The 18,391-nt window shown below is 36.5% G+C and overlaps 2 protein-coding genes across 4 annotated transcripts in view; one reads left to right on the forward strand and one right to left on the reverse strand.

Moving 5' to 3' along the window:
- The window catches only part of CEP83 (centrosomal protein 83), a 38,591-nt gene extending 29,792 nt beyond the window's left edge, over positions 1–8,799 (forward strand). For 2 of the 3 annotated variants that reach the window (XM_081958274.1, XM_081958273.1), the window contains exons 15-16: positions 262–439; positions 1,043–1,841. In XM_081958274.1, the coding sequence (XP_081814400.1) occupies positions 262–439; positions 1,043–1,231 (367 nt within the window). In that variant the 3' untranslated portion in view covers positions 1,232–1,841. Of the gene's footprint in view, positions 1–261; positions 440–1,042; positions 1,842–8,664 lie in introns of those variants that run through there. The other variant, XR_014175776.1, reaches the window with a different exon arrangement.
- PLXNC1 (plexin C1) overlaps positions 5,228–18,391 on the reverse strand; it is a 60,218-nt gene continuing 47,054 nt past the window's right edge. The window contains exons 22-31 of the mRNA XM_081958272.1: positions 17,404–17,581; positions 15,719–15,822; positions 15,489–15,543; positions 14,833–14,864; positions 14,635–14,742; positions 13,917–14,080; positions 11,717–11,864; positions 10,214–10,354; positions 9,892–9,966; positions 5,228–8,971 (exon numbers count right to left, since the gene is read on the reverse strand). Of these exons, the coding sequence (XP_081814398.1) occupies positions 8,867–8,971; positions 9,892–9,966; positions 10,214–10,354; positions 11,717–11,864; positions 13,917–14,080; positions 14,635–14,742; positions 14,833–14,864; positions 15,489–15,543; positions 15,719–15,822; positions 17,404–17,581 (1,110 nt within the window). The 3' untranslated portion in view covers positions 5,228–8,866. The remainder of the gene's footprint in view (positions 8,972–9,891; positions 9,967–10,213; positions 10,355–11,716; positions 11,865–13,916; positions 14,081–14,634; positions 14,743–14,832; positions 14,865–15,488; positions 15,544–15,718; positions 15,823–17,403; positions 17,582–18,391) is intronic.

The following is an 18,391-nucleotide window of genomic DNA, read 5'->3' on the forward strand; positions in this document are numbered from 1 at the left end:
TTTGTTTGAGAGATGTTTGAGATAGTGGTTAGGGTATCAGGCTAGAAACCAGGAGACTGTGAGTTCTAATCCTTCCTTAGGCATGAAAACTGGCTGGGTGACCTTGGGCCACAGTGTCAGATTTGGGTGACAAGTTGTCAATTTGTATCGCAACCAATGGGTCAACTCTTGGTTGGTTAAAAAAAAAAGGCTTGACCCTGCGCTTCAAGGAAAACATTAGTAGGAAAATAATTTTTATTTAGTTATTTATATTTATTATAGGCAAAATATTCCTTTTGAAGAACATCTCCGCCTTCAGAAAAGACTAAAAGATCTGCAGCGGAGACATAATGAGTTCCGCAGATTGATCCTTTTTCCCAATATCCCAATATTGAATCCAGCTAACTTATTATCTTCATCTTTGATTCCTGGGACAGAATTACCATTCCCTCTCCTTCAGGTATGTAATATTCCCATATGACAGAGTAGGTGATAGTGTTTCAAAAAGCATAAGAAACAAAATTAATATTTTTCCAGTTTTCCTAAATACAATTTGATGAAACAATATAGTAGTATTGAAAGAAATGTGAGATTTTGTGTGTGACCGTGTCATCAATTTATTTTGCAGCTAAGATGCTACCATTTCCAAAATGTTTTACCATGTTGAACCAAAAGTTATATGATAAATACATCCTAACCTTAATTATGCAGAAAAGTAGCAATACAATTTCTTTAATTCTGTTGATTTTGTTTAAAACCTTACAATTTCTGTATAATTATTTTTACAGTGAAGTTTACCTAAACTTTTAGTTAAGCTATGTAATACCGTCTTAATTCCTCTGGCTACAGGTAAGTTCCTATAAATCAATATAAGCATCTTTATTGTTTCCATTGTATTAAAATACTGTGCTTGTTTTTTGCTTATACAACTAAGTATCTTACAATCAGAACATATAATTGAAAGCCAGAACCAGTAAACTGAATCTTCCACGGCTCTACAATATCTTTAAAAATAAAAGTGCTAAATACATTCCTTTCCTCATCTCCTTTACCTCTTGTGAAGGAGGAGCAACATCAAAGAGAACTTTCACTGCTTCATAAACGATTGGAAGAACTAGAGACCACACAGAGAAGCCAACTGCAAGAACTTGGTGCTGCTTCTGCTGAACGACCTCAGTCGGAAATAAGTACTGAATCAGACAGAAATAAGTCTGTGGAACAATATGATCTGTCATCTGGAGATGCCAAATAAACCATTAAACACTTTTCAACTTTTGCCAAAAATTCATCTACAAGTGCCGTGAAATAGGTAAAAGCTCTGTTTTAAATCATTTGTAGTATTTTTAATATTTTTTAAAAAAAATATAATTGAAATATTTGGAAAATAATTTTAAACTCTAAGAATCATGTTGCACTGTAATGTTTTGCTAATAATACTTTTCTAAAAAATTTAATAGTTTGACTAAAAAAAGAAATTCTTGAAGTGGCCCTTATTCTATTGTTTTCAGGTTGCTATATAAAGTTTTCATTTTTTTGTTATTCACCAAGCTGGACTTTTGTAATCTTAAAATACTGAGAAAACGGAAAACAACATTGTTTGAGCTCTGTTATCATTATATGAATTTTGTCCACAAATTTACCTTTGAAAAATATTTTACTATCTGCACTTTAATATATTATGAAATATCAAGAAAAATAATCACGTTTTAAGTGAATATGAATATTGCTTTACCTACATGCAAAACATGTGTGTGTTTCAGATCAAAGTTTTGTTAACTAATCAAAGCTATTTATAATATATTTTTGTAAAATCTATCTTCTCTGTGTTTTATTTAATTATTTAACAGCCATAAAAAGCATAGTTTTGAGATTAGTAGATTGTTTTTATTCTACAGATTCTTAACTTTTAATAAGATAAGCAATAAAACAATTCATTCAGTTGTTTTGAGCAGTTTCCGGTAAGTCAGTAAATAAACCTAAGTTAAATGGACAAAATCATCTCATGAATAATAATAATAATAATAAAAACCTGCAGCTCAGATTCTGCCATTTCTTGAGGGATTTGACGACAGAATGGACTTATTCCACTGTCCAACAAATTTAAATGATTCTGTTACTTTGGCTTTTTTTTAGGATTTATATATAGGTGAAGAATATTTTTACTGCCAGTTCATAGATGTTCAAGTGACTACATTTGTAAATTAATCAGAAGAGTTACAAAGTTAACTCTTAATTCTGAATGGCTCTTGAGCTGACATATCACTGAAACTTTGCTAAAGGAAGAGTTAGGACTCATATCCAATGGGCTAATCAGCAAATTTGATAAGAAAATAGTATGTGGGGAACAATTCATATGCTGCTGCCATTCACTTTTCTTGAGCTAGCTGTAATGGTCTTAGGTGTATTTATTTATAACTTGTACATGGCCACTCAATTGCGCAGCATACAAAAGAAAAAGAAATAATGCATCCACCAGGAAAATAACGCAATGCAACTAAAAAAAATAAAAAATGGAAAGCAGACCAAAATGTATTATAATTTTGCAACTAAAAACAATAAAATGGAAAGCAGACCAAAATGTATTATAATTCCTCCAATTGGGATTCCACTCATTCTGATTCAAGGTGTGGAAAATAACCATGTAAAGGTAGTCCTCGACTTACAGCCATTCATTTAATGACCATTCAAAGTTATGACAACACTGGAAAAAGTGACATATGAGTGTTTTTCACACAACCACTGCAGCATCCTCATTGTCACGTGATCAAAATTCAGTTGTGTGGCAATAGACTCATTTATGACAGTTGGCCGTGTCCTGGGGTCATGTGAACATCTTTTGCAATTTTCTGACAAAGTCAGTGGGGCTCCATCCGCCTCCCCAGGACTGCTGGCAAAACCAAGTCTTCGGGGCCTTATGAAAGCGTGTCAAAGTAGGGGCCGGTCTAATTTCTGAAGGGATGATAATCCAAAGGGACAGAGCTCCATGTGGGCTCATACATTGCAAAAAGCAAGTCCTACCACATGTTGACTTTTTAAAAAAAACATGATTCCTAAAATAACTGAAGATTTTGTATTCTGCACTATGATTTAGACAAGTTCTAATTGGCATTTAGCCCAATGAATTCATTGCCATACATACAGAATTAATCATTCTGTTTGTATGGAACTAGTGATGTGAAAGCAGGGAGACCTATAGAGTGGCTACAAATAGATCATTCTGTAGATTTAGATTAGCAGGAGAAGACGACATAAAAATAATCCAGTCACCTGATATTTTGGAAATGGTCCTGAATGCACTCATCTGTTGAAGCCCTAGCTCAGCTATGGAATAAAAATTGGTCTAGATAGTTTACACTAGAGATAGTCCTTGATTAAGATCACAATCGGGACCAGAGTTTCTATCATAAATTGGTGTGATTGCAAATAAAATCATGTGACTAGAAACAATTTAACAATCATTTTTACTGTGGTTGTTAAGTAAACCATGTGATCATTAAGCAAAGTCAACTTCCCCAATTGACTTTGCTTGTTTGGAAGCGGAAAAATTGTGAATTTCCATTACATGACAGCAAGTCACTGCAACTATCGTACATGCAAGCTGGTTGCCCAGCATCCGAATTGTGATAAAGATTAGTGTGTGACACTCGTAATTTTGAGGATAGATCACAAGTAACTTTTTCAGAAGCTATTGTAATTTTGAACCATTGTTAATTGAAAAGTGATAGGTTAAGGTCTATATTGTTTCTAAGCACTCTGTTCTGTCTCAAGAACCACATTAGCCCTTTGCACTTCCTAGCAGCTTTTAATGTCACCTTTCACAATAATCTATGGACCACTTGGCAGGATTGGCCCTGAGGCACTATTTTGGCTCCAGTTCTTCCAACTGGACTGATTCCAGAAAGTAATTTTAAGAGATCACTGGTTGACACTTACAGAATCTCGTAGAGTTTTGTCTTATCACGTGTACAGTTCAGTATCTACATGTAAGTGCTGGAATAATGATCTGGAAGTCTGAAATGAGGTGCCATCAATAATACCAATGCCACCGGAACTCAAAGGAAGCAGTAAGTACCATTGAATATTGCTTAAGTTCAGTAATGGGCATGGGGATGTGCCTTAGTGATGTTGGAATTGTTGACCAAATAGCCTGCACTCCGGTGGTTCGAGCCCAGCTCTCCCACCACTCACTCCCTGGCTCTTGCCACTCGGCACTTCGAAAGCATGCAATATTGTGAGTGGATAAATGGATACCACTTCAGTGGGAAAAACCTAGCTGGGTCCTTGTATGCAGAGAACGGAAGCTGGTGTTGGACCTGGTCAGATTCTAGGCAATGCAACATGAGGCAAAGCAAGGTGAAACCCGCAGAGGAGCCCGGAAGAGCCAGCAATCTGAGCACTGCTAGTCAACTAGTGTAAGCTAGTTTGTCCCCCTAAGATGCAGCAAGGACCAGGCATGCAAGCACCAAACAGAATGAACTAGAAATTTAGGCTGTCAGGACTACATTGTGTCTAGCATTTGTAGAGTTCCCTGACATTGTATGTCATATGCTAAATAAATAAATAAATCTAATGGGCGTAAAGATGGACATTCAGCTGAACATATATTCAGTCATGCTCATGCTACTGGAAATATAAAACCAGATTCAGAGTATTTGTATAGGTTTACAATCTCCCCCCAAAGAATATCACTAGATTCCTACGTGAAGGCTGAATTTGCCCAATTATACTGAATGTCTATTCATGAGCTATCCATCTTTGGTCAGGACCTTGATCCCAACATTTTAGGATTATACTTGAAAAGATGCATGGATGAAGCAATTGCACAATTTGACACACAGATAATTTAAGATACAGAAACCAAAAATTTGTGATGTACCGGGTAGAATTGATAGTAGTATTAATTTTTATGTCCTAAGTAGCCTAAGGTCTGACTTTCTGATGGATCATTTCTTCCATACAAACTTTGCGAGGTGCCAAGTTGCTAAAAAGGCTTTTTTTTTTTTTTTTTTTTTTGCTGTCTGGATCATGTCACATATGGAAGAGGACTTTCCTTGTTTGTCCAACATTTCCTTCAGAATTTAGTTGGCCTCCATTCTCTTCAAACTTAAGAACTGTAAATCTTCATTTCAAGCAATTTTAATACAAATTTAATGTGTTAACTTCTGATATTTTTCAAAACAATTGTTAGCCACTTTGTGTTCTCACTAGAGCTGAAGCATTGGCAATAAATACACAAATACCATTCTGGTTGATTGATTAAAGTTTTGAAGTTTATTTTTTTCAGTTTTGAAAATTATAATTCTGGAATAAAACTGATTTCTGTAAAAAAAACAAAAACAAATTTCTAAACTATCTGCCCATTTAAAAATGCTATACTTGTTTTCACATTGATTTTCTTGAAAAACTAGAACATATACTAACATTTCAAATCAAACAAAAACAAACATCACAGTTTATATATGTGAAATGAAACATTTACATGTTCATACAATATATTTTCCAACTCCACTTATACTTGTAAACATTTACTTTAATAGATTGGAATTATATGTATCTATAAATTTTAAAATAAATTTAAATTGTTTTATACACTTACGGTAGGAATGCTAAAATTTGTTTCCAGAGATTGTCAGAAATATTTCAGTAGTTCCTCTCAATAATGCAATATAGAATAAATACACTGCAATTTTCAAAGAACTTTTTAAAATCCTGCGTACAAACTCCAGCTAAAACCAGCCCTAGACATTCCCCACTCCACCCTATGCCTCCATATGTACATATTTATTGGAAATGATTTTCCCCATAAATGAATACAATCCCTGCTCCCCACATTAATTTAATAACTACTGATCAAAATGAAATAAAGTGCTCCACTTACAGTACTGATCCTTTCTGCATGCACAAACCACTTTCACGCAGAGAAACATAAATATATATACACATTCCCCAGCAGAAATGGAATATTAAAAAAAACAACAGCATGACAATTCAGGAAAGGGTAGCTGTTTGGGGAGAAAAAAAAACCAGGAAAACAACTGAAAAGAAATCACAAATTAAGATGAAAAAAAGGAACAAAGATGGGGCAGAGGGATCATTTTTTGGAAATCCCATTCTGAATCCCATACCTTTTTTTGAGTAGGCTTAACAGTTTACCGAAAGCAAAGCAACTCTGTGATGCCTGACAAATAAGAAGCCCAAGTGTTCTTTTTCATATATATTGTTTGTTTCACAAGCACCATCGTCACCATTTTGCCCTTCAAACGAGCAGCCCTCGTGCCTGGGCACAATAACTGGCAGATATTCTGAAAGCAACTTACATCTGTCAGTGTTGTGCAAATGTTTAATTCAAGCTGGTTTAGAACCACCATCACTCCCTTTCCTTCCTGACTGCTGAATAATTCTCTTCAAAATGAAACTGAATTCAGGAAGTAAAGTCAGCAAGTCCTTCCCTTTCCCATTAAAAATACAGCTTTAAGTATGGGGACGGGGGATTGCTTATTTTCAAAGAAACCCTCTTGTAAAGTTTTATTATGGTTTTATTTGATATAAAAACGAAATGTTAATTTTTTAAAATGTTATACTTATTTCTTGCCCAACTCTGATCCCAATGTAATCATTTTTATTGTGGGGGGGGGGATGGGAACATACAAATTCATTGTATCACTTCTGAACAGATTTAGTTTGGAAAGCTCTGGTCTAACCTTCAGAGACATCCATGCTACGTAATATTCAGTTGTATGCTTCGCTCATTTCTATGTTACTCATCCAATAATTAATAGGTAATTATTTGGGGGAGAAATGTTCAGCACCTATTGGTAAATACATCACATTATGCATCATATTCTTTTAATTTTCTAAAATCTACTTTCCATATGATGTAAAACATTTTCTGAAAAAAGGAAAAAACAATATCGGCTTAATGCTTTGTTTTTTTTATTTTTACATAATTGTATTTAATGAAAAATATACAGGTCTCTTCTCTATCTGTCTACACCTTAGAAGAAACAATGTAAAAATAGCTTTTTCCTCCATTTCCCTATCTATTAGAACAGTGGTCTCAACCTTTTTGGTTTCACAGACCGGCAATGGCAGGCTGGGATGGTTTCAAGCACGCAACTTAATTCCGTGCACGCGCAAATAAAGCTTCATGTGCTCGCCTACTTGTTTGCGCTGCCCAGTTTCCAATGGGCTGAGGACTGGTACTAGTCTGCAGCCCTGGAGTTGGGGATCCCTATATTAGAACACATCTATTTGTATGTTACAGAGCAAGCTAACCATACTAGCTTGGGAATTTTGGCAGTTGGAATCCACAAGTCTAAAAGTTGCCAAAGTTCTGCACCTTCGCCATAGAGAATTCTCAGCCTATAATGGCTAGTTAATCTTGCCAATGACATTAGAATTTTCCTAGCAAGAAGTAATGGGACCAAAACCTGCTATTTGAGGCACTTTTAAGTTTTTTTATTTAAAAATTGATACAGCACATGCAAACATCTGCTGATGTGTTGCCTGTAAAAATTACTCTGAGCAGGATGTGATAGGCAACAAAGGAACTCTCAATATTAGAGCATAGCAGTACTTTATATTTGAAGGCAAGGAGAGACTCTAGAGCAGGGGTGTCAAACTCTGAGCCCACGGGATGGATGCGCCACGCACTGGCCATGCCCACCTCTGGTTTAGCAAGGGGGGGAGTCTTAATATGTCACATGATGATGTGATGTTGCGTGTTTGGCACCCATGCTTTAGACTGTGTACATAGCACTCCTTACACCAAATCTATCTATTCCTTGGATTCTGCTATAACTTTGATGCACCACCCCAATCCCAGGAAAAGATACAACTTCCTGAAGGAGTTGCAGATAATATGTTTTTTCCTTCAAATGCAGACTCTGAAGGGCCCTATAAAATGTAGCTGAGAAAATTGGCATTCCAATTTCAGGGAAGGCATAGACGCTGAGTGGAAGAGCCTACATCTACTTGATGCCCTCATTCATATTTACTTTATAGTCAATAATAAAATTATGATACATTTATGAATCTTCAGTTGTTAAAAAACCCTCTTTGTAAATTTCATTTTTGCCCTTATATTTACAATGCATGTACTGTATATACTAATGAAAATACAGATGGGAAAGGCCACCAGCTCCATTTTTAAAAATTGCAGATACAGTGATGGAAGAATTTCGAAGTGTAGATTTGTGTTCGGAAGACAAGGAAACTGTCTTTTGCAAACCCCTTTCATTATCACGCCAAGAAACTTACATGGATATGTCCATGACATCTTCAGCGATAGAGACGGATATGAAACTGTCGTTATCAAGAGGTGAATTGCGTTGCTGTATCAATGTGCTGGGTGGAAATCTTCCCGTCCATTTCAGTCCCACATCACTTTTAGTTTTGCCACAACGTGCAACTAATTGGGGGAAGTTAAAAACCTGCACTTCATTATAAAACCATGTAGCAGTTGAAAGCTCTCTATTTTGGATGCTTAGGCTATGAATAACAAGAGAATATATTTGTGCTTATCAGAAACCAACTGAGGTCTTTTAAGGCACATAAATTGCTGCTCAGTGACACCATAGAAATTAGATAAATTTGTGAACTAAACTCAACCAGTTTGTTTATATAAGAACTGTATTTAAGGTTGTTTTTAATGTAAAAAAAATTTACTTGATTGTATCTATATAGGAGGGAAGATCTGCATAGAGGGATTGCTTCAGATGCCAGCAGCAGTCCGATATACATCACAGTCCAGGCTCCACTTTGTTGACACATCTGGAAATGCCTGTTCCAATCTGAGGGCATCCATTGTTGATTTTGTGTGGACAGAACTAGTTGGCCAATATTTTGAATTTGGTTCCATAACAGCAGCAATTATAAAATTAAATTCCTAAGCCCATTTGCATTTTTTCTTTTCATCCATTAAACTTTTTATATTTAAGAGTTGCTGTTGGGCTTCTTCCAATCCTCGTTCTGTCTCTAATTTATTCAGTATCTATGAGAACAAAGGAATGTATGCTTATTTTGTTTATTTAAAAATAACATTCCCCCCCTCCCAATGTTAAAAAGTAAGCTCTGCTTAAGTAACCATTCCTTCTAAAGCCAGGCTATTTTTGCATCTTCCTTGGCAAGTTATTATTAATCACAAGATGAACACTTCTGTTGGCACTAGCAACCTCAATTAAAGTCACAAGTGTTTCTGTAAATACAACTCGAAAAGCAATAGATGCATGTTGTATATCTGTTAAAAGCAGGAAAACTTCAATAATCAAGAGGAATCAACTATCCAATTATAAATACTGCCATATTGAATGCTAAAACATTTTCATTACCTGCCAGCCAGCTATAACATGCTTTTGAGATCATGAAAAAAATGTGATATTCAGCTTGTTTGGAAACTAACTAGATTAAGTCAGTCTAGTAGTTAATCTACCTCACATGGCTTGACTCTGTCAACCACTGGGTTTAAGAATAAAATGCAAGGTGCCTGGAGTAGAATAGAAAATAGAGTAGGGTAGAGGTAGAGTAGAATAGAACAGAACAGAACAGAATAGGAATATATGTAGATATAGATATAGGGCACAGGGACTCAGTCATAAAAAGGATCACAACCTATTGCTTCAGGGTCATTAATCCATATGAGTTATTAATCCTTAAGGGACAGTTTATTCACTTTCAGTTACTTTCTGTCCAGTTCCTCCCCTCCTCCCCTGTCCTAACTAGAAGGGCAGAGATAAGTATTGGGGGAGTGCCAGTGCACACAGGAATTGTAGAGTTGAAAATTGCCCACATATATCATGTGCATTGCTAATACAGTAACCACTCTCTTCCCTAATTGGAATGTGTCTGAGCCATTCTATGGCCCTGCCATTCAGTAGTCCATAACTAGCCAGGCTTGATGAATAAGACTCTTACCTTATCAAAATATCTTGCTATGTATTGGTAAATTTTATTCAAAGCCTCAGTCTCATTAAATTCATTTTCATGTTTCTAGAAAAATAAAGAAATTTGAGGAACTGTTTATATTTAAAGATACCATTATTATCCATTATTATTATCCATAGCACATAAAATTGTAAATAATAATTACAAGTAAACATAAAAAGACAGTGGGAAATATTATTGGAACCTTTGATATGTGTCTGAATAAATCCATTCATGGGAACTGTCCTTTAAATACATTAAGACACAGCTCCATTTTCAATATACGTTTAAGTTCCAACTACAGCAGAAATACCTGTGATTCTAGAATTAAAAATTCTTCCAGCTCTGCTCTGGGCAGTGGAGGCAAATCCCTTATTGCTTTATAGAAAGCTTTAACTTCCTCTTTATAGAGTGGTATATCCTTAGCATACAGAAGTTTATTTGTTGGTGCTTCCTTTGAGGAGGAAGAAGAAAAAACATACCATAAAAGTTAGCAAGATACCTCATTTGTTAGTGGAACCCTCCCCTCCCCTTGTTAAAATTAGGGAACAATCAGTTCTGGTCATCAGTCATGTCAGGCAATCTCGGTGGACATAACAGACTATTTGCAGGTTTACAACCATTCTCTGAAATTTCTTGAGTACAACATTTTAGGAAAAGTGTCTTATGGGACATCAGGGACACCAGCATCAAAGGAATGTAGCCTTCCAGCCACAACAGCGGGCAAATACATGCCTGGGTGTTGACAGAGGCACCAAAACTTTCCTAGGAACAGAGACAGAAGAACTGGGGAGCTCAGAAAGCTAGCATGGGGTCCTTTTCAGGACACAAAGGAAAGGTAGGGCAGTTGATCAGCTCTAGAAGAGAAAGGCTTTTGCATTTGATCCCAATTTCTGACAACCCCCCCCCCCCATTTGTGCTCTGGGCATCTGCCTGCCTATGAGTCTTCTCTTATAAAAGCAAACTTTGCTTGTGCTAAATGTAGCCCTTTCTCAAACTTGTAATCACAGGATTTTAGAGCAATTCATGCAAAATTATCATAGTTTTCTGGTAATTTGGAAAAAATAATAATTTGTTCACACAAACTGGACCAAGCTGGCTCGATAACACCCCGAGTGAGCCTAATCTAGCAGACATCATATCCAAGAAGCTAGCTTGTGAAGCTAATACATTCCTCTGTGCAGGTTATGAAGCTATTCTAAAACACTATGGACGTAGAAGATATGAAGCTATGCTCCCCAAAAAATGTGGACATGGCTCAGGAAATATTTTTTCAGTGAGTCACATTTAAAGATGAAATGACGATTTTCAATAGGAATAGTGCAGTGCTTGGAAGACTCTAATCCTGTTAACTCACTTCTCTGAAAGTTAGTCCTAGACAAACTGACAGGACTTACTTTTTAATCCTGGGTTCTCTCTGATCTTGGTTGTTTGCTTGCAAAATCCACACTAATTAGTACTCATGATGCTACCTAGTTGGGTAATGAAATCTCTGCAAGCAAACAACCAAACTCATAGAATACCAAGAATTCCTCTGTCAGGCTAAGCCAAAGAACGACAAATATTAATTCAGCCAGAATTCAGTTGTTTATTTGCTTACACACAATAGACAGAATCTTGCTAGACTGAACCCTTACTACCATTATACTAACAGGAGATGCTAGGGAGTGACTATCCTAACTCTCTTCCTCTGTCTCCCTTCCAGCTCCAGACTGGGCTGCCTCTTGTCTCCCCACCTCCCATTCTGAATATGCTCCCTCTTTCCTGGGAAACTTTAAAAAGAGGCTTTTGGTATGCATGAAAAACAAGACACTACCTTTCCCAAATGTTGCTCTGACAGAGAAAATGCATCCATAAATGCTTGTGCAATGACTGACAGGCAGCCATCTATATGTGGAGTCTTTTTAATATCAAAGACAAATTGAGGATTCTTCAGAATATTCACCCAGAATCGAAGAGGCAGACTAGACAAAAAAGATATTTTAAAAAGTTAGATTGAAATAATTAAATACAAATCCTTCATGGAAAAATCAGCAAATATTTACTGTAAAAAATACTAACCAAAAGTAATATAAAAATCATTTTATTGTCAATTGATGAACACATTTTCAACATGTCCTGCAGTGCTAATAATTTCTGAAATTGTTTTGTGTGTATGCAGTGTGTATGCATGTGTGCATATATGTATGTATTCATGCATATATGTATGTATGAATTGCAATGTCTTTGCAATTCTGAATGTGTTGCAAATTTTAAAAAGAGTAATATTAGAGATACAAGTAAAAGGGACCCTGGCTGACTGGAGAACAATACAGCCAGCTATTCAGCAACCACACTTAACCAGTGGTGGGATTCAAATTTTTTTACTACAGGTTCTGTGGGCATGGCTTGGTAGGCGTTGCGTGGCTTGGTGGGCATGGCAGGAAAAAGATACTGTAAAACCTCCATTCCCTCCCCACTCCAGGGGAAAGGTTATTTTAAAATCCCCATTTCCTCCTTATCAGCTAGGACTCAGAAGGCAGCGGTGGGGCCAGTCAGAGGTGGTATTCAGCGGTTTTCCAAACTACTAAAAATGTACGCTACCACTTCTCCAGAACTGGTCAGAACATTTGAATACCACCTCTGAAATTAACATAAAGAAAAGCTTTGGGGAACAACCATGTTTTTAGAAGTTTCATAGATTTTTAAAGTTTCCACTGGAACAAAATAGCCTGCTTCCTCAGCCCCATGAGATGGAACTGTTTAATCTTTGGGGCTCAAAGCGCACCCATCTTGCTTGTTCACACAGGATGGGCAGAAACTATTGGAGATAAGCAGCTCATCAGAAAGCCAGATCTTAGCCAGGCCAAGTACTTTCGTCCGCTGCTGCATTCTTGAAACAGCTGTGGCTTCTGGATGGTTTTTAAAGGTTTCCCAATCCAGAGCATGTTATAATAATCTAATTGTGAAATAACTTGTTAGGGAGTGACTATCAGAGGGGCCTCATAGTTCAGGAAACTGGTGCATTAGACGCTCTTCAAGCAGGAACTGAGAGTCCAGGAGGAACCCCAGATTTCACACCATCTCAAATGAGGAAGTACATCCCATTGAAAGTCAGTGTATTGGGGGAGGGGCTTGAGTAAACATAGCCACTTGGTCTTCTCAAGACTGAGACTGAATCAGTTTACTCCATCCATATCGATATAGTTGGAGGCATTAGGCTAGGACTTTAATGGTGTCACTTTGCCAATCCAGAGTCAATATATAACTGGATCTCACCATTAGACTGATAACACCTGATCTCGAACTGACAGTTGAACTTACCCAGCAATTTTATGTAAATGTTAAACATGACAATTTCATGTATTATAGAATGGAAGAGAGCCTGTAGTACCTAACGAGTCCTGCCCAATTAACATCAGTTGATACCAGTTGCAGAGAAAAGAAGAAATTGTAAAATATGCTTTCCACCCCATGCTCAGAGTGAATCTGAAAGGATACCATAATCAATTGTATCGAAAGTTCATGATAAATTTTAAAAAACCATCAGGATCAATATACCACCTTAGTATTGGCTTCATCACTGGTCATCAACAAATGCAACAATGTTACCTGTGTACCAAATGCTGGCCTGAAAACTGACTGAAATGAATTCGAAATAACTGTTTTCCCCAGGATTCTCTGAAGTTGAATTTTGACCACCTTCTCCATCATCTTCCCTAAAAGGACATAATTGCCCAGACTTTTGGATCCCATGATGGTTTCTTGAGGATAGGACACACAATAGTTTCCTTCAAGGCCAAAGGGACATACCCTTTATTCAAGAAGGCCAACACCAATGCACACATCCAACCACAAGTCACCTCATGGGCAGCTTTAATCCCAGAAGGGGAATGTGGCTGAGCTAATAGGCTTGTTCACTTCCTAAGGAGTCACAGAATCAAATTAAATAATCCCCCAGAACTATAAACAACGTTTTCTGCCAAAAAGCAAGAATATGCTGTATGCTGCCAGGTTACAGTGAGCACATAAATTACCTGTTGGTTTTCCATATATGAACCACATCAGGATCTGTAATTTTTTTATTTTCAGCCTGAGCATCCAGAAAATCAAAAAAATATTTAATAGCAACTGGGACTTTATTGTTGGGCAAATTCCAAATGCTTCTAAAGAGCTTTTCAACAGTTGAGTGGATAGCAACCTGTGGCAAAACAAAAAAGTATTTCATTACTCACTGTGTGTGTGTGTGTGTTTTCATCTAGGAAGATTGACACAATATACACTATATTGCCAAAAGTATTCGCTAACAAATGATTCTGATTATGTGGATGGCTGAGCGAATACTTTTGGCAATGTGATAGCATATGTGATTTTCCTCAATCTCCACACTTTATCCTCACAATCATTTGATAAAGTGTCATGAATGCAGCCCTTCGTAGAGCCCCTCTATGTGTAATTGAGTCTCAATTTATGTAAGTCAAAGAGGGAGTCTTCTTATATATATGGATGTACACAACTATGATTTAGTGCGTAATTATATGTACTTAATGATGTCAGTATGCAATTATATATAAAGCATTTCCAAAATGCTGTTGCTTTAGATATGAAATAAAAAGTTTTGTCATATATTCTTTTTCCCAGTGCTTTTTAGCCTTCACATGCAAGCAAGGCATTTTGTAAGGTAATAGAATATACACTGAATAATTATAGCATTATATCATTCTTTTATGATTAGAGATAGAACCTTGGAGTCACCTTAGTAGAGAGAAGTTTAGTCAGATACATTTCTTTGACTTTAAATTTTTGTTTTCCTTTATTTTCTGCATTCTGTGTTTCTTTGGCTGCTTCTGCATCTGGCAATATCTATAAGAAAGGTTTACACAGATGTTCATGGAAATGCTGCGATTCAGGAGCTAAACAAATGACTAATTACTAGGTATTAAGCTGACTTACCAGATGGCAATAGTCCTCAGAATATTCTCCATCTGGTCAACATGGTGAAGAGGGGGGAAAAGGATAAACTGAATGCACACATAAAGATCAAGCTATGACCTAGAAAGTAGGCTGATGCTCAGGAAAAATGCACTGAAACATACACGGTTAGCTAAATTTATTCTTATTCAGATTACTGCTAATGTAGATGGTAAGATCTTTAATCATGGTAGTCCTTTCTATTAACTGGTACAATTAATATTTAAGTGGAAATAGATGCTTGCTTACAAATATCAGAAAATAGTAATCCCAACATCTAGAGGGAGTAAATGTTTACTCAATTGGTTTTCAATTAATTTTTCAAAATTGGGTTTGCCAGGAGTTGATTTTTGCAAGGCATGAAGTATTCAATTTGTCTTTGATATTGTTCGATTTGGAGAGAATTAAAATCCTGGACTGGGCAGATGAGCTTATCATACAGCTGCCCAATATTGAGAACAGAATGTTTAACTTTTCTTCAGTGAAACAATTTTAGTTCTTATATTAGTGTATATCTAAAATTAGTTCTATATTCTCAGTTCATATGAACTTCTGAATTGTAATTCAATTATAATTCAAAGAATTACCACAAATTTTCAAAAATCCAAAATATTATATAAATATGTTATTTGTTTTACCAGCTGATATATCTTGTTTCTTCTTAAATACTGTAATTGTTGCTCCGTCTGAAACCTGAAATTATACAATAAAGCATCTTTCTTACTTTTCTTGAACTCTGTATCAAATTGTCATACTTTACATGTTCTCTGCATGTTAACAAAATGAAAATACATGTTATAAATTAACATCTGCCTAATACTCCCCTAACAAAGGCAAATGTTCAACACATTTGGATGTTTATTCTTACCCCATAATGGCCTATGGTGTTCAGTTTAGTAACTCCATTTTCCAAAGTCACGGAGGAACCGTCTACATCAAGAAGTTCTTTTGCTTGGGAACCTGATTCAAGAGCTGACAACACAAATAAAATAATTAATCTGCACTTAGTTTTTAAAAAGGTAAGAGTGGCCTTTTCCTGTTAAATTAAAGCAGAATATTATATGAAGCAAATGTTATGCTTTTTGTATAGTATTGTTTATTTTGTACGGTTCACATAAAAGCTGTTGCTTGCAATTGTATCACCATCCTTCCCTAGTCATTTCTTCACTTTCCCCCAAATTATTTATCACAGTGGAATTTTGTGAAAAACTTTGAAGTGACTACGTAAGTGTGCTATTGTCACTGCTGAAAGGGATATTGCCAGTACATATTCTAGATCAGCAATGGCGAACCTTTTTTGGCTTGCGTGCCATAAGTGGGGGGAGCACAGGAGGGTTGTGTGCGGGCGTGCTGCACCCATAATGCAATGCTCCCCCCCCATTTTACATGCTTTTTTCGCCTTCCCCAGGCTCCAGAGGCTTTATAGGAGCCTGGGGAGGGCGAAAACATCCTCCGCCGCGCCCCCGGATGCCCTCCGGAGGCATCAGGGAAGCCTCCAGACAGTCCCTGAAGCTTTTGGAGCGCTCAAAACGATCCTCCGAGCAAACCAGAAGTGACTTGTGCGCTGGCCAGCTAACAGTGCAGCACCTCGCGTGTCCTGACAAATGGTTCCGCGTGCCACCTGTGGCACGTGTGCCATAGGTCCGCCATCGCTGTTCTAGGTCAACAAAAATTGCTACACTAATTGCAGCATTGTCCTAGCACACTATTTGTGCCCAATGCTACATCCTTGCTCACTGATGCAATTTAGATTTTTTATGATGGGATAAATTTTATTTGATTTTATTACTTTCCATTTGTCTGTAACAATCTGAATGGCTAGTAATTTATAAAAAACACAGTACAAAATAAAGTTCAGACCCAACAATGTAATAAATCCTAACAGGATAACTGAGTAAATCCCAACACCTCACGGACTTCTACGAACCTCCCAGCCCCCATGCCTGGAATCAAATCCAAGCCTTAAAACTTTCTGGCAAGTCAGCCGGGTCATGGTCAGTCTAATCTCTATGGCTGCAATAGAAAAGGATCACTTTCTGAGTCCTGCAAGATGACATTCTGTAACGGATGGGACTCACAACATGCCCCAGATGGAAACAAATGGGGAGAGGCAGTTCTACAAATAAAGCCCAGGCTGTGGAGGGTTTTGTTTGTTTGTTCAATTTATATAGCCTCCCCCTCTCCAACATGCTGGTTACAGCTGACAATCAGCACCTTGAATTGTATCTGAAAGCATTCGGAGAGCGGTGCAGCTTGCAGAGCAAAGGCATAACGGGGGTGCATTTCTATTGTGCGTTTTTAGCAAAAAGCCACAAATGTATTTACAAAAGAAAATCCAAGACGTATTCAGATAACAAATTATACTAAATAACTTCAACATGTCAATCTTATAGTTAATATGTTAAATAGAAAAATACTAATGTTTAGTTTATAAAAATGCAAACCATACTATTAAAAGTAAAAAATAAAATAGAATTAGATAGTTTTGGAGAAACAAAAACAAAAAAAGCTATTTTTGAATTTATAACGATTATAGCACTATTAGTATCTTACTCAGGCCCATTTCACTTAGCTGGAGACCATAGAGGGATCCGTTCTTGTTCAGAAAGGCCTGCAGGATCTTCTCTTTGGCCTGCCCAATGGTGTCACAATCCAATATTTTAACTTGGATGCTCTGAGTAGTGCCACTGGATTCATTTTCTTGGATATTTTCAAAGGCAACATTTAATACCTGGAAAAGTGTGAATATTCATTCAAAGTGACTTAAAAGTTGAAACTGGATGGAAAATACACATAATAAGAATTATTAGGAATATCTAACAGGAAAGATAGCATTCACTGATTTCTAAAATATTATCCTATTTCCTCCAAATTCACATTCTTTTTTCCTCAGATACATACACAATGAACAACTTTCACACACAATCTTTCTCTGTTTTCTTTCTTTATTACTTCTTATGTCCTATCACTGCTTGTCCAATGTTTTCATTCTGACAAGGGTCTCCCGCTTTCCATAATTCATTCTCTGCAATTCTTTTTCCTATATGATCCAGTCTTTGTCAGATAAATTCGATAAAATCTACCATCTCCAAGCTTTCGGAGTAGTATTTATGGTTAGTATTTATATCCTGTAGTATTTATTTAGGGTAGTACTTATTATTACGCCAGTAATTCAAGGTAACAAATAACAGTTTGCTGAGTTTTACTTTATTATGTTCTCAAATCTACAGCTAAAGGAAAACACAATCACCAGGGCTTTTTGCAGACACATAGGAAGTAAACCACAGGCTTTTTAGAATTCCCATCCTCTTCAGACTAAACTAAAACTTGGCCTTAAACTGTACAAATAAAACCTTTTCTTCCCTTGTCTCACTTTCTTTTCCTTTGTGCTTATTTTTCTAAATAAGTAGTTTAGAGAAGCAATTTCACAGAAAACCTATAGTATTTGATAATGAATATTTCAGGGGCTAAAGAATGAGGTTAGTTCCACACTATCCTGTCAAACATCTCTGTAGCTGATCTTTTCCACATGAAAAAAATG

The sequence above is a fragment of the Natrix helvetica genome (assembly GCF_964273705.1).
Source record: "Natrix helvetica genome assembly, chromosome: 6".
Lineage (NCBI taxonomy): Eukaryota > Metazoa > Chordata > Lepidosauria > Squamata > Natricidae > Natrix > Natrix helvetica.